This window comes from Protopterus annectens, chromosome 7.part0 (assembly GCF_019279795.1).
Source record: "Protopterus annectens isolate FY-2018-M chromosome 7.part0, PAN1.0, whole genome shotgun sequence".
NCBI lineage: Eukaryota > Metazoa > Chordata > Ceratodontiformes > Protopteridae > Protopterus > Protopterus annectens.
In genome coordinates, this window is record NC_056739.1 from 838,969,277 (window position 1) to 838,986,931 (window position 17,655).

Sequence of the window (17,655 nt, forward strand, 5' to 3'; positions counted from 1 at the left end):
AAGGAAGTGTACGGACAGCAATGTGTAGATGTGGGTGTGGCGTGTGGGTGTGGCTTGGTGGGGGCAGCAGTCTAGGAGCTGTGAGTACAAATCTGAAAATCCTGGCTACACCCCTGACAGGCTGGATAAGGAACAGGTCACGGTCAGCTGTCTGTCAGGTGCCAGGATATGCCACATGACACATGCACTAAATTCTCTCAACAACAGGTACTGTTATGACTCCATCATAGTCAATGTTGGCGTGAATGACTTGAGTCGTACTTTTCTGGAATATATGAAGAGAGACAAGACTGAGCTCTCAGGCTACGTGTCTCAGGCAGGTATGTCTCTAGCCTTAAGCAGTATTTTAACCTTCACCTAGGATGATGCCTCACTGCAAACAGAAAATGACTGACTTCAATAATTGGCTTAGTTTCTGGTGTCATTCTAAGAGGCTCCAGTATCTTTCAGCCTGAGATGACATGATCGACAGACCTCAATGCTTTGCCAGAGATGGTTTTCTTTTGCCACCCCTAGGATTTTGGCTACTGTCTAAGGTTCTTGCCACCACCACAGTGCCTTTTTTAGGCAGTGTTTCAAGGACAAAATTCCCGACATAAAAACTCCATCTAAAAACAACCTCAAGATTATGCAGCTAAACGCTAGGAGTCTTAACATGAAACTGCACTCACTGGAAGCAGTTCTCACCTTGGAAGACACAGACATTTATGCAGATAGAGACCTGGTTCAAGGCTGTGGAGAGCACCCTAGCCATACCAGGTTACACCTCCTTCCACACATTCAGCCATACCTGATGGGACCAAAACAAGCTCCTCAAGGAAGAGCAAACCTGCCTGGTGGACAACTGCCATTAACAGGGCTTTACAATAAAAGGAAGAAATTGCTGTGTAAGAGTCCCTACCACAAGTACCCCAGTACATCCCTACCACCCGCCCCTCACCTTGTATCTCTAAAGAGCAGGTTGTAAACGTCCTCTAGAGGGCCAAAAAATCAGCATCTATGGGACCTGATAACCCAGGCTGCATCCTATATGGGCTCCAACAAGAATTAGCAACACCATTTGGGTATTCCTTTCACTCAGTCAAAGCACCGGCTTTGTCCCAGCTAAATGGGAAACAGCCACTGTTATTCCCTTGCACAAAGGTAATGCTTCCACTGACCTCGGGAACTATAGACCTATTACCCTTACTAGTCTTATCTAGAAGGCCATGGAGTGAATATTGACCCTACTCAGTCTGGATTTGTCACAGGGAGATTATGCCTGTTAAACCCGGTGGACTTCTTTGAGAGTCACCAAGGCCCTGATGAGGGGAAATCTGTGCATACAGCCTACCTAGACTTAGTCAAGACGTTTGACACCATCATCCACGAAGGCATCATTGACAAAGTCACTAGGCTAGGCAGATGGGTCGCTAACTGGCTCACTGATAGAACCCATATAGTCAAAACAGGGGCAATCCACCTCCAACAGCAGACCTGTAACCAGTGGTGTTCCACACGTATCAGTCCTGGGACCTCTACTCTTTGGACTCTATTTCTCTGACGTACAAGCAAAAACTAATGGTCTGTGGCTGACAAAGTTTGGTGATGACTGCAAACAGAGTGGTCATAGAATCTTCAGATGATATTGACTGGTGCCAAAGTCATGGCCTTAAACTAAATGCAAAAAAGTGTATAATCATCCCTTTCGGCAAGAGCGATATTCCTGCTAACATCAATAGCAACAACTTAAGTACGCACTCAGTAGTGCGAGACCTGGGCACACAGATTGACAGCCAACCTTACCCTTAACCACCATGTCTTCACAATGGTAAGAAGGGCATTGTCTGCAGAAAAAAAGAAGTTATAACCTCCCTGTACTCTTCCTTCATCAGCCCAATAACTGAGCTCTTTTGGTATGTGACTTTCCAAGCACCTGCAGCAATTGGAGAAACCACAAAGGTTCCTCACAAGGAAAATTCAAGGTCTTCAGCATCTGTCCTATGCGCATCATCTGAAATCACTGTCACTTTATTCTGTTTCATACAGACTACTCAGAGACAATCTCTGCCTTGCATATAAGACAATCTCTGACCCTGGTTTATTGGAAATGCTGTATATCCGTACGGCAAATGGTACACAGGTTATTCATGCTAAATACATTAACCTTGTATGTGACATTAATAGAACCAGCTGGAGGGAGAGATTGGTCACCCAGCGGTTACTACATCTTTGGAACAGACTCCCAACTTCATGTTAAATACAGCACCTCACTGGCCCTCTTCAAACACAATCTGGACGACTGGATGGGTAGCCGTAAATTTACCACGGGGGTTCTACCTGTGTCCCTCTTGGACAGGGGCAACAGGTGCTAATCATGGAAATAAGGGTAGAACTTGACTAGGCTTGTAAGGGCCCTAGGGCCATCAGCCTAGTAACTTCCTATGATCCTATATATATTTTTTTTATTTTGGGGGTTGTGAAAAGGAATTAAATGAATTTATTGATACACTCAACACCAGTACCTCTTTTTTTAACATTCATTTGTCCTAAATACAAACGAGCAAAAAAAAAGATTGCTTTTTTTATATGTGGAAGTGTACAAAAACTTAAGAGATCCACAGGTTAAATGCTGTTATCAGTTATGAAAACACAGCCAGTAACGCTATATTGCATTATCATAGCATGCATCCAACTTACTTAAAAAATAATAATTAAGGGTCAATGTGTTAGAATTAAATACTTAACTAGGGATAACAACAAAAAAATCCTGAACTATTAAAGGCATTACATAACAGGGTTGCTGTGAGGGGATATCTACATGAGATTGCTTATAAAATTATTGAGAAGATAAAATAAACATTTGGGAAGATAAAGATAAAACTGACACTAAAATGGTGAGGAAAATGAATGCTTGGTTCATCTATATGCATTTATGTACAGCTGACAGTTTTTCTATTAAAAGGATAAAAAGAACAACTGACGCATTTTTACTTAAAGTGAGGAAGTAATAAAATTTGGTGGATGTGAACCACTGCTTACAAACAAAAGGGACAGATATATTAAACTGTTTGAATGTGTGCAGGTTGATATTATCCAAAGAAAAAAAGGGGATATAAAGTAGTTATGCTTCTGCCCTTTGACAATTAGAATTTATTAGGCATCAGCGTATTTCATTTCTAATTTTTTATTTGAAGTATATGTCTTTCAATGTAATACAAGGGAAGCTTTTTATACAAGTAAAATGAATGGACAATTTAAAAAGCTTCTATATGAGCAAAAGTGCTATCAATGGTCTGAGACACTTCAGCTCCTGCAGTGGTTTTAAGAGGTTAATTTTTTTATGATCTTGATTATGTTGCAGAAAACTTCATCTGTGGTATGGATTATGAATAAGAGTATAGAGAAATAAAGTGGCAATTTTTTTTTAATTCATACACTCATCTCGATTTAAATGCAGCCATTAATTATAAAAGTATTTTTAAGAAATGTAAGAATTTTAAGCAATGTAAATAATGTTTTGAGTTTATTTTGATCATGTGTTATGTCATGTGACTTTATAGTAAGTATATCAGGAGCCTGTTTTGTTTAATAAAGCATTCTGATAAAGACCTAGTCGAAGTCAAAAGTGCTTAATATTAAACTGTTTTTCTCCCCAACTGTCTGTTTGCTGGTGTTTTTTGTTTGACAATACATATCACGTTAGCTAGTTTATAGGTCATCTCCTGCATGCTCTGGGGGTTGAAGATGGTGGTCATCAAACAAGGCACTATGGCATATCAGACATCACCTGCAACACACAACAAACATATCATACACTGCTTGCTTCTTACACACGACATCTGTGAACAGAGGCCAGTCAATCTAGGATGTAGATGAACCTACCAACCTTTGGTATAAAGTAGAACATTTGTCAAATGTGTGAATCTCGGAAACTGCTTCTGTGGCACACAAGCATATTACAAACAATGTCCTTAAAATTGCAGACATATGAGTGGAAGCCCTTCCTGCTGATGTTATCACAGATCCTCTGGTCTAAGTAGAGACCCGACAGCACTGTGTGCTACTTTATGCCGCAGAGGACCTCAGTGAATTGGACTATGTAGTACAATGTCAGTATAGTGATGGTTATTTCCTCCCTCTGCACGCCTAGGAAACCAGATATGCCCCTCTGCATGCTGTAGCATAATGCTGATGAACTGGTTTAGGAGTCAAGAGGCTAACACCTGTGATACCCCTAATGTGTCTCCAAGTAGGTTGCTGAAATGTCCCTTTAGCTAAGTTGATTAAGACTACACATATCAATACCATCCACAGCAGCAGACATACTATGCCTCCCCGTCAAAAGCACATTAAGGTGACACAGTCTTCTTGTCTACAAGGAAATGTTCCACAGTCTGTAAACTGGCGGTATATTAGCTGCCATCTGGTGTTGATAGCCATTACTTGCAACACTGCAGTCTCAAGGTCTGATGCCAGCTACTACCACATGGTGCTGAGCTACTGCTGATGTTAATCCTAGCACTGCTCCCATCATTTACATCATGAAGTCTGGTGTTCAAAATGGGCATGCACCATAGTCAAGTGCACCCATTTTATACATTTCTGAATCAGTTTGTCACTTTGGGTGTTTTCGTTTGTAAATGCCATGTGGCCCACATGCATTAGGTTCCTTGTGCACATGTCATTATGTGAGCTGCACCCTACACTATTATGCACCTTGCATGACTGTGCTTCATCTTAGAATCACTCATGCCCTGCACACTGATGCGTGCACATGTATTCTGTGATCCTGGAATAAATTACGTGGACTCCTCATCCATCAATAAAGCATCTAATGCCAAAAGCTGGAACAGATGTCTCTGCAAGAAAAGAATGCTGACACTGAGGAGTGGAAAATGTTCACCATTTCAGGGCCCATCATGACGCGTCTGCCATTAGAAGATACAAGAGTTGTGGTTATTCTATTGCAACACTAGCATCTTTAGACATGCTAAGAAAATAATGTGAGCACCACTAAACCCAAAATGCACAGAAATCTTCATGAAATTCTGAGACAAGACTAATTCCTGGGCAACTGAAGAGTGGGTTTTTAAGTGTGTTCGACTATGCTGTAGTTAAAGGGGCATCAGGAGTCAGTCATCCAGGTGGATGAGTACATTAACTCCTTTCTCCTGCAATGAGTCTGTCATACTGACTAGCAGCCTGACAAAATAAATGGAAGCAGGGAAGATATTGAGAACACACAAAATTCCACTGGACTGAAGCTGGTGTTTACAAGAGTGAACTGAAGGAAGGTTTTATGTTGTCCCCAGATAAATATTTATTTATTTTTATTTTACATTTGTTGACCGGGCTAGTCTAGCTGGATATATGTCCATTTTCAGTAGAGGCCCGGGGAGATAAGCTCCAAACTTCAATTACAGTACATATATACAGAAGTACATACATGAGATCGACTACATTAATAATAACTAAAGCAGTATTAGCTAAAAAGTGGTTACAGGTATAAAGAGTATATAACATAAAATATTGACTAAACATAATACAATTTATCATGAGGCTGCATTTTAACTGTTCAGAAAGATTGATAGTAAAACACATAATATAATTTTAGATATAAGAAGGGGAAAAAAGGAAAGTAAGACTGGAATAGAAGTTGAGTAAGAAAGTTCTAATCGTGAAGACTGGAACTTTTATGAGAGTATACTAATAGGTAAGGCTAGGTAGTAGAGGTAGAATGGTAGTTGAATTCTGATGTGTTTGTTACTGAGCTTGAGACAGTGAGGTAAAAAACGGTAGCTAGAGCATATAAGGTGGGGTTGAAACAAGTAGTGAGAGCATGTAGGTTAGTCAGGTTTAGTACAGTTCCATTTAGTACCATTATGTGGTAAAAAGGTATCACTGTATCACTGACATTACCCAAGTGCCTTACTGCAGCAAAGTCATGACCCACCTGGAGAGTCACCATTTCAAAACTGGTATATCATGAGCTTAATAAAATCACAGAGATACAAAATGAAACAGAAATCTTCCTTCTCTTTTAAGCATGAATGGCAAATAAATATGGCCTTGTTCAGAAGGAAGGAAAACCTCTATGCCTCTTTTAAACAAAGTTCAGAGCTGTCGCGAGCCCTGTGAAGACTGCTTAATGTACAAGTACAGCTCTCCCAGGGGAGCACCCACCTAAACAATCTTAAGACACGACCATCCAAGACCAAGTTAAGAATGTTCTGGTCTTATGTCATGGTCCTAATACCAGAAGCAAACTTGGAAAACTACTTCACAGAGAGTTCTCAAATGTAACCAGGAATGTGGCTGCTTGGCTGGTAGGCCACCCTCTTATGAAACTGAGCAAATACAGTTGCTGAGGTTAAACTGTTTGACAGCCCTCTCCTCAGTCTGAGAAGGGGCTTCTTCCTCCACGAGGCATTACTGGACATGGAAGAATATGTAGGGTCGTGGAACACCTCTATCATAGTGAGGATTTGTTTTGCTTTCTTTTCTTTTCCTGAGTATCTTCCACCAGATCTTTGAAAGAAAACAGACTGAACTATGCCATTTTGCATGGCATGCTTCTAGGATTTTTACCATATCATGGCAACAGCATGTTAAAAAATGGAGCAGGCGCAAATGGCTGCATGTTAAGGGTTATAACAAGTGATTCCTTGAAGCCAGAGTTATAAAGAGTAAAAAGCACTGAGAAGTGGAATCTGGACAGGTTAGACAAACAGCTGAGAAATCCAAGCTTCAACGTGGCAGAGAGCATCTTTCTGCCTATCCTGTACAAAGGTTTAGACATTGCATAATGTGGTATGCTGCTATGTTGCTCTAGTGTCTGGAAACTATGCTGGTCTATTATGCTTAGAATAGTCACTTGATCTGTAAAAGGTGAAAGTGGTGTCCAGGTGCTTCTTACACACTGCAAAAAATTCTACAGCAAAGGTTTCATTGGTGGGATGATCAAGTCTCTTATTTCTCCTTCCCGATGCTCATTAAGATGATTTTGGAAGACAGCAAGGGGAGGATTTCATAGCCCAATGGTCTCCCCAAGGGAGCAAAAGGGAGGTTCATTACTGCTAAAGGGTATTTGGCTCCTCTGCATCCCCCTTCACAAGACAGAGGGAGTGAATCTACATTAGACCCACTCCAGCAGGGGTGGGCTTGTATTCAGAGGAAGTGGGGCTGAGCATGTGATGGGTAGTCATTCAGGGACATGTCTGCCAAAGTTATCAAAGAAAGTCCTGGTATTGGTGTATGGCTGTTCCCCAAATAGGGCACTATTGCACCTACAATATCAGGTCTTGGCACATGTCAAAAAACTACATGATCCTGAAGGCCTGACCACTAAGTGCTGGTGTTGGAATGTCCAAGGGATGTGCTTCATTCTTGGTCTCCAGAGCCATGCTATACCTCGGGGATGACTAGGGAGAACAGCCCTCAGTCATTACTACAACCACCTAGCAATAACAGACGAGCTCAAAAGACAACACCATGGGAAAGAGTTGAGCTGTGACAGAGCTTCAGCCATTTAATGACAGCAACAGCACTGGCACCACCTGACTGCTCCCTCTCAAAGTGGATGGCAGGGTGCACCTCTCATGAACAGTTTGTCATCTACAAAGATTTATAATCTAAGTAAATGAATTCTACACCCTCTCACAGTGTTCAACTGCAAGCCTGGTATCAAAAAGAGAGACACTTCTGTCAATCTCCATATTGTGCATTCTCAACTCCTGCCATCACGCAAGATTACAGACAAGTCTGAGGTATCTCCCTCCTGTAGTTACATGGTGATTGGACTGGAAATTTGGCACTCAAAGTATGCTCGTCTCACACTCCTTGCATAAGCAATAAAGGCAGTGCCAGTGCAGGTTTTGGCCCATTAACTTCCAACACATGGCACATAGACGGCTTAAGCTCTCCAAAGCACTGAAAATAGGAACTCTGTCACAGTGGACATCAGTTCACGATCCTGTGTCATAAGCAGAAAAGAATTGATGGGCAAAGGAGACTGTAATGCTCCCCAAATGAAGTATGTGACATCTGTGCATCAACAGCAAAAGGAAACTTCAGAGAAAAATAGCTGGGTTGAAGGAAGCAGGAAATGATATCTGAATTCCATACAACTAAGAAGGCTTCCTAATATCAGAGCTTCAAGACACTCAGAACAGATTTGAATGGTATCATTTTTATCAGCTTGCTATTATGGCCTGAAATCAGAAAAGCACAAGGTTGCCTGATTCAGTGAGCAAGACCATTTGCTAGTATCCAAGAAAAACCTTCAAATGCGGGTGTGTGTGGTAACAATTAGGACAGATGTAACCTCTGCAGCCTCATGAAGCCAGTATATTAAAACTCATAATGTAGGATTCCATCAGAACAGGGTCTAAGAGTATGAGCAGAAGGATGACCTAATGGATTATAAAATGTTGTAAAATGTTTATTGAAACAGAAGAGACACCTAGGTTGGTTGCCTCCCTCAGAAACTAAAAAGGTTTGGTTCATTCAAGAAGAAAAAAAACACCACTCCACTAGAGGGGAATGCCTAACACACTGGAAAGAGTAAAGGTTTCTCTTGTGAAGCTGCCTTGGCATCACAATTGCAACACCTGCCACCACAGTTAGACAAAATCTATGTACATGCAGGTGTGACAATTGTCAGCTCCAAGGGAGACAAAAGAAATCATAAATGCCTAGTTGCAGTTAAGACACAAGTCCAGACACATCAGTGCATTTCTCCTTGCTTTCAGATAAAATGTGTGTTAGAATTTGAAGAAGAGATCCACAGCAGTTACAGCTTTTGTCATCTAAGAGCTTCAAATCAACACTATCTTTCACTCTCGTACTACCTTCAGACAACCACGGAAACCTAGTAACTAAACCTAAATAAATAAGATTGAAGGAGAGAAGAATACTGAAGTAAAGCAAATCTAGATCTGTGTTAGTGTATGTATGCACACGTGCGTGTGTGTGTGTGTGTGTGTGTGTGTGTGTGTGTGTGTGTGTGTATATATATATATATATATATATATATACACATATATATATATATATATATATACATATATATACATATATATGTGTGTGTGTGTGCGCCACACACACACAAATATAGTGTGCTACATATGCACGTGTATATGTATACTATACATTTGCTCACACAAATATTCACGTAGAATGTGTTGAATAAATTCTAGAAGTACACAAATCTGTCCAGTCTACTGTCATTAAGGAATAAGGCAACAGTTGTTTCTCCCTTGGAAGTCTGTCCTATACTTAGTAGTAGACTTGTGAAGCTGGGTCTAGGTCAGGAAGGGAAAGATGGACTTGATCGTCCTACGGACTATTTTTGCCAACTGATGGCTTGCCACCTCCCACTCTATGGTTCCTAAGAGATGGTGTCGTAGGTGAGGGCAAAAGTAAAGGTCTAAAAACAGCAACTAATTGAGGATGCTTCAGAATTCTGAAGGATGAACCTTTTGCCTGTCAATGTCACCTATACCATGCAGCACAAGAAACTGGGCGAATATCTAACAAAAGGCTAGTGGAATTCCAGAGTCACAGTACAGATTAATGTTATTCATACTAATTGCAGGTAGTTGTGAAGTTTCCAAACTCCAGCCAGATTAAAAAGGTGTTTAAAAAAAACTATAAGGATACCTACAAATGAAGCAAAAGCCAGCAAGTTACCCAGTACATTACAACAGGACTACAATGCAGATAATACCTTAAAACACAGTAACTTGTTTGCAAGATGATCAGGTGTAGTAAAAAAAAAAAATAAAATAAAAAAATGAAAAAAAATTTTTTTTTCGAAGAAATAATTCAGTACCTTTAAAATCCAAATCTGTATACCACAAATACATGCTTATTATTTAGTGCACTCTTTGGGAAGGAAGTATGTGAAGTGTACCACAGTTCATATCTGCTCTGAATTCATGAGTCCTGTCTGAACCAAGATTCTGCCAGTGTGTGCTTTACACATAAAACCATATTGCTGGGAGGGAATATAGAGCAAACAGGCACTTTAACTTTCTATTTAAGTTGATTTGCTCTGGAAGTGGAAGCCTGCAGGCTAAAAAACAACTTAACATAGAAATTAGAAATCTATCTAAGGTACTATCTTACAGTAGCAGAAAAAAATGAAATAGTTAATACACAACCAACTTACTAAATTATAAAATGAATGTTTTACAAGTCTAGACTTGAGTGACGTAACATTAATCACTAACTAACATGGAAGTAGGCTTAACTATTAAGCCACACTTTCAGCACTGTATGTCTGTATTTACAAATGCTTTAACATGGACCATTCAGCCAACCAAAGGCAGAGTTAGTCAGTGCACCGCAAACAAACCACACTCATCCAGTTGCATCCCTGTGTAAAATGTAGCCATATACCTTTTTCGTCTTTTTCTAAATTTTTCTTCTTCATACCTTTGACAAGGAAAAGTTGGTATAATGTCAGAACAGATTAAGAAATTATCAATTTAAAATGTGAAAAATGGAAAATACAGAAACAAAATTATTAAAATTTGACAATAAGCATGAACGTGTTCACTTTCATAAACTTACAAGCACCTCTTTGCATAACATAGCTCAGTTCAGTCACTACTGTCCAGCTACTATTGTTGCTAATGGGCACACTAAACAAACATGATTTCAGGGATAATAAAGGAACACTGGAAACTTGCATGACCTTGCACTGCCAACTATTTTTGCACCAACGAGGCATACTTTCATTACACCTCAACCTACACTCAAAACATGCTCTCTATGGAGAGACGCTAGTTTTACAATGCTTCAAAATAATGGAAGTTTGAATGTATTAATCAATAGAAGAAAATAACATCTTGAACTGACTGGTTGGTCTCTAAAACAGTGGGGTACTGAGCAAAAACTCACACTGCAGCTTGGATTTAAACTACAGTTGAGTCCAATGTTGACCACATTAAGGTACTTTGAAGTTTTACACTGATTTTAGCTAGTTATTTTGTAGTCGTCTCAGCTGTAACTAGCGATACAAACACACTATGATGTCTTCTTACTCAAACATGCCATATACAATGCAATGGAAAAGTATTTACCCCCTTCCTGATTTCTTATTTTTTTGCATGTTTGTCACACACAAATGTTTCAGATCATCGAACAAATATGAATTTTAGACAAAGATAATCCAAGTAAACACAAAATGCATTTTGTAAGTGATGATTTTATTTAAGGAAAAAAAACTGTCCAAACCTACATGGCCATATGTGAAAAAGTAATTGCCCCCTAAACCTAATAACTCATTGTACCACCCTTAGGAGCAACAACTGCAATCAAGCATTTGCGATAACTGGCAATGAGTCTTTCACATCGTTGTTGAGGAATTTTGGCCCACTCTTCTTTGCAGAATTGTTTTAATTCAGCCATACTGGAGGGCTTCCGAGCATGAACCGCCTTTTTAAGGTCATACCACAGCATCTCAATTGGATTCAAATCTGGAATTTGACTAGGCCACTCCAAAACCTTCATTTTGTTTTTTTTTAAGCGATTCAGATGTGAACTTGCTGGTGTGTTTTGGATCATTGTCCTACTGCAGAACCCAAGTGCGATTCAGCTTGAGGTCACGAACTGATGACCGCACATTCTCCTTCAGAATTTTTAGGTAGAAAGCAGAATTCATGTTTCCATCAATCACAGGAAGTCGTCCAGGTCCTGAAGCAGGAAAGCAGCCCCAGACCATCACACTACCACCACGTTTGACTGCTGGCATGATGTTCTTTTTCTGAAATGCTGCGTTATTATGCCAGATGTAACAGGACACACACTTCTCAAAAAGTTCAACTTTTGTTTCATCAGTCCACATAATACATTCACAAAAGTCTTGGGGATCATCAAGATGTTTTTTGGCAAAAGTGAGACGAGCCTTTATGTTCCTTTTGGTCAGAAGTGGTTTTCACCTTGGAACTCTGCCATGCGTGACATTTTTGCCCAGTCTCTTTCTTATGGTTGAGTCATGAACACTGACCTTAACTGAGGCAAGTGAGGCCTGCAGTTCTCTGGATGTTGTTCTGGGTTCTTTTGTGACCTCTTGGATGAGTCATTGCTGTGCTCTTGGGGGTACTTTTTGTAGGCCGGCCACTCCTGGGAAGACTCACCACTGTTCCATGTTTTCTCCATTTGCGGATAATGGCTCTCACCGTGGTTCGCTGGAGTCCCAAAGCTTTAGAAATGGCTTTGTAACCTTTTCCAGACTGATAGATGTCAATTACTTTGTTGCTCATCTGTTCCAAAATTTCTTTAGATTGCGGCATAATGTCTTCCTTTTTGGGATCTTTTGGCCTACTTCACTTTGTCTGACAGGTTCTATAAGTGATCTCTTGATTCAACAGGTCTGGCAGTAATCATGCCTGGGTGTGGCTAGTGAAACTGAACTTAGCTTTCCCAAAAATGTGATTAACCACAGCTACTTCATGATTTACAAGTAACAATTACTTTTTCACATAGGACCATGTAGGTTTGGATAGTTTTTTTCCTTAATAAATAAAACCATCACTTAAAAACTGCTTTTTGTGTTTACTTGGGTTAACTTTGTCTAATATTTAAATGTGTTTAATGCTCTGAGAATTTTAAGTGTGACAAACATGCAAATAAATAAGAAATCAGGAAGGGGCAAATACTTTTTCATTGCACTGTACTTAAGGCACTAATATTCAGAGAATCAATTAATTTGTATGAGCTTCAGGAAAGAAAAAAAACACTGTTCTGTAAGCTACATGGATATCAGAATCTTGCAGTAGTACATCCAGGCTATGTACTCACCTCTGTCCATCAGTCAATTGCCTGTTTTTGTCCCCAGCAGCATATATGTGTCCCCCTACAGTGCACTACTAGCACTGGCAGACATGCTGCTGTTATTACAGGTAATCTTCAGTTTTTTTATCATACTACTTAAAAAAATTAAACCAAAGATAAACTTTGCAAACATAACCTGTAAATAAAAAGTATTTCACCAGAACTCAATATGACATACAGCTTACACTTTCATCTGTCAACAATATCTTTAACTAGTCAAGCTCCGATTTTACCACCAGCTTCTAAAAGCAAATACAAAGAGGAATCTGTTAAGATCAAAAAATGGAAAATTACATTTATGTACTTAGCACAATACCAGATCTATGTGATGTGTACCCATCCTCTTCAAACACCTTACAGTATTTTACAAAAATATGCAGAGGTACCCATGATGTAGACACCAATATCACTTAACGAGGTATTATTCTTAAAGACTTACGATATTTTTTACAGAAAACAATATGCAATCAGAATAGCCCTCCAGCCCCACCAAATAATAAATACTACCATACCATACCAAGAGATAATCCCCAAAAAATGTAGCTACCTATGAACATGCAAGGTCTGCAAAAGGTACTCCCCTTTGTTTGGGTAACCAAGAATGAACTAAGGGAAATGAATACTTTGGTTTAAACTGGCTTTGGTTCTTATCTTTTGCATACAGGTAGGATTAGTCCTCATGGACAATTTATGGAAAACTAAGAAAAAGCATCTATGCACAAAACCTGAAACTCAAGACATTCTTCTTGGTGAAGTTACCAACACCAAAATACATTTTCCATGACAAAAGCTTAGGAGTCAGCTTTCCAGAACAAAATTTAGACTGACGGGATCCTTAGAGAGAGGAACAAGATAAAAAATTCCTTTAACAAAGGTTTTGCAGATCATAAGGGTGGCTAATGAACTGCCCTGTACTCCCTGAAAAAATAGACATGGCAGGTAAATGAACTTTAAAACAGATAAAATTCAGACCAGTGTCAAAGATGTGTGCTAACTACTCCAAGACAGCTGAAACAGGAACTGAGAAGGAGTCCTGCCCCTACTAGAATCTCAGACCATAGAACAAAATCTTTCTCTCTGTATGTCTTCCTAGTGGCTGTCTCTAGGCAGATACAATGATATGCACGACCCTGCAATGGTAGGAAGCATCCGTGGCTATTAACAGAAATGGAGAAGTACTGAAATCAGATGGAGGGACAAGATGTCCCAAGTGAGGCTTGCCAAACAAGTGAGAGAGAGAGAGAGAGAAAGAGGGGTTCTGGAAGCCTTCAGCTATACAGGTCTGTACAGAATAAGATTACAACAGAGGGAATCAGGCTTGATACAGCCAAAATGAGGAAATAAGAATGACTTTGGCTTTATACAAATTTATTTTCAGAGTGAATGAGGAAACTGAAAGAAAGAGTGGGAAGATATACAAGAGACTTGAGGCACCTCTGGAACACAGAACCCCTCAGTGTTTCTTTTATTTATTTAACATTTGTTAACTGGGAAAGTCCAACTTGTAACTAGCCAATTTTCAGCGGAAGCCCGGGGAGAAATGCTCCATACACGTCTTTGTAACGTGGGAGGAAACCGGAGCACCCGGAGAAAACCCACACGAACGCAGGGAGGACATGCAGACTCCATACAGAAGGCACCCAGACGAAATTCGAACTGGAGAAACTGCAACAATGCTAACCGCTGCAGCACTGTGCCATCCTCAACTAGAGTTATCTGGGCAGAGAAATTGCTGCATTTGGTGTTGGCTGAGGATGCCAAACGTTTGCAGCACGGATTCCCCCAGAGATGTCAGATGCTCTTTTTTACCCACAAGAGACCATTCATAGGGCAACAGAAGATAACAATGGAACCTGACCACTAAGAAACTGGTCTCCCTAAGAATGTGGGCAGCTATGACAAAATACTCATAAGGTATTGCCCACTCCTACACCCTCATGGCTTCCTGGCACAATGGATAGAAATGGGCATTGCCCACTTTATGTGCCAGATGACTGCCATATTGTGTGTCTACGGCTGTGGCACCTAATGAGAGAATGTCCATAAAGGCTTGTAAGGTCATGAATACTGCTCTCATTTCCAGTGTATTTATGTGCATGTTGGCCTCTGTTGGCAACCAAACACCGTGAACCATTCTGCTCTGACAATGTACCCTCCCCACCCTAGTACAAATGCATGTGTGATAACTGTCTTCATGTATACCTGAATGTAAAAGGAAGGAAAAACTGGGATTATGAATCCAGCAAGAAAGATGTCACATGCATGTGCTCAAAACCCTGATCTGATATGACAGTAGACCAGGAGACTGATCCTACTGTATTCTTAACAGTCCACTGTGCAATTCACACATGTAATCAACCATACAAGACTAGAAAAAAGATTTTCAGACAAAAATCTCATGTCATATGATGAGATAGAGAGAGATCTTACCATTCCTGGCAGTCTCAGCTGGCAAGACAAGTCTGTCTAAGGAATACCCCATAAAAACATGGACTGCAATGGCTCCATCTGTGATGCTCAAGGACTAAAAAAGATGGAGTAAAGGCTCTCTACAATTAGTTTATTCATGTTAGGAGTGGCTAACAGACAGTCATCCTTGGTCACCTGAAGTCTCTAGTGTGCTGCCATGACAGCCATACATCTGATGTTCACCCTGAAAGGCCAAGTTGAGACCAGACTGGATGGTTCTGAACTGGTAGTGTCTGGCTACTACCAAAAAGCATAAAACCCTTAACTATCTTGATGTATGAATATCCATCTTGAAGGTTAAACTGAGCACATTCAATCTCCTTTTGTGAGCCAAGGAAGAACCATCTGCACAGAAACCATTCAGAATGTACTTTTGGGTTTGAGCTACATTAGGCTGCTCAGGTCTAGTATTAGGCTGAGGTCCTCTGTTTTCTTTCCACCAAAGAGAATTTGTAAAAGACAGACACTCTTTCAACAGGTGGCGCCTCCTAGACTGTTGACTTTGCAGGAAGTTAAACACTTCTGTTCTTGCTGTCTCTTTTGATGGGTGATGCGGAGAAAAAAAAGGATCAATGAAAGGGGATAAGGAAGAAAATGTTGTAGCTTCTGGAAATAATGCCTCTGATCCCTTTGCCCTGTGTTATGGTCATCAACAATGGTAGATGTGGAGATAATTAGCTTTAACTGCCACTACTGGGGGACTGCTGGGCAAATGCTCAGGGCTGCTGCCAGTTCTGCAGGTCCTCCAGTGAAAGAAACAGGACAGCTCTGACTTTACAGAGAATTCCTGCTTCTGAAGAGGCATCCATTCTAAGATGTGTAAGAGTCTCTCTGTTTTTTACCAGACCTCTAGCTCCTCTGCTACTGTAGTTAATCCACAGGTGTTTCAGCTGCTTCTGATATTGTGCAAAGAAATGTTGTGGCATCTGAAAGCAGATGCCAATGGCCATAAATGCCTTACAATCCTGTTGACTTTTTTTCAATTCTCCTCTTATCTATGGCTTGAAAAAGTCAGAACCATTAAAAGGAGATATTCCACAAAGACGCTAAACAGCAAAGCCAGTGTCTGCCTCCTTTGTGGCATTGCCTACATTATTTTGCTCAAGGCACATGATCAGTTTGGAAAAGTACAATTGTGTACACTTACCATAAATGTAGATGTGCGAGTGTATTCACTGTTGCAGTCATTACATTTGGGTAATCCTGCTGGCAGGCTATCCTCAGCCAGCCTGAATTTCAAAGTCTTGGGGGTCCTGCGTCGGCCGCTGTAGCCCCTTCCCTGACGTCAGGTCGTCAGGGGTATAAAAGAAGCAGCCAATGCCATTTTCTTCAGTTTTTCTTGCCCCAGATGTCAGGTGCCCCTTAAAAGGGTAGCTAAATTTTATATATATAAATCAATAAATGCACCAATATAAATTTTACCTTCATCTATAAGCAAATACACCACATAGGTTGTATAAATCAGAGAAAGAAAGATAAGATCCAGAGAAAAAAGGGGTATGGCGGGTGGGTAACCTGGACTGCAACAGTGAATACACTCGAACATCTACATTTATAGTAAGTGTACACAACTGTATTATGTTCTTCGTGTTTCACTGTTGAAGTCATTACATTTGGGTAGAGTCCCAAAGCTATGGTTGGGAGGCTGGAGCTAAACAGCATTAGGAGCAGCTATGACGCCCTGCAGAACTGCAGTGGCAAAGCCTGCCCTGGATTTAGAGTAGAATGGCAGATGATAGTGCTTTGTAAAGGTGTGCACTGAACTCCAAGTAGCAGCCTCTAAAATGTCTCTGGTTGGTACTCCCCCGAGAAAGGCTGCTGAAGTGGCTGCAGCTCTGGTGGAATGTGGCCTAATGCCCTTAAGCACTGGCATGCCATGGTGTGAATAGCATAAACAAATGCAGTGGCCTACCCACTTTGAGATAGTCTGCTTTGAGATAGCCTTTCCTTGTGATCTTGCAGCATATGCCACTAGTAATTGTTCTGTCTTTCTGAAAGCTTTGGTTCTGTCCAAGTAGAATCTAAGCTGTGAACATCCAAAGAATGCAGAATTCTCTCCCCCTTGTTCTGTGGATTTGGATAAAAGGTTGGCAGATGAATAGTTTGATTAAGAGCCACACTGGACACCACTTTAGGCATAAATGTTGGGTTTGTTCTCAGACAGACCCTGTCTGGATAAAAAATGATAAAAGGTTCCACAGCCATGAGCGCCTGTAGCTCTGAAACTCGTCTTGCAGAAGTAATTGCTAGGAGCAGAGCTGTTTTCCAAGATAAAAACTTTATATCAACAGTAGCAGCTGGCTCAAAAGGAGGCAGGGTGAGCTTTTCCAAGACATAGTTGAGGTCCTATGTAGGTATTGGTGA

General features: G+C 40.5%; 1 protein-coding gene across 4 annotated transcripts in view; it reads right to left on the minus strand.

Moving 5' to 3' along the window:
* BNIP2 (BCL2 interacting protein 2) overlaps nucleotides 1-17,655 on the minus strand; it is a 2,487,402-nt gene that overhangs the window by 269,674 nt on the left and 2,200,073 nt on the right. For 2 of the 4 annotated variants that reach the window (XM_044077376.1, XM_044077378.1), the window contains exon 9: nucleotides 10,384-10,419. The exons of the other annotated variants lie outside the window; for them this stretch is intronic. In XM_044077376.1, the coding sequence (XP_043933311.1) occupies nucleotides 10,384-10,419 (36 nt within the window). The remainder of the gene's footprint in view (nucleotides 1-10,383; nucleotides 10,420-17,655) is intronic. 4 annotated transcript variants of the gene reach the window in all.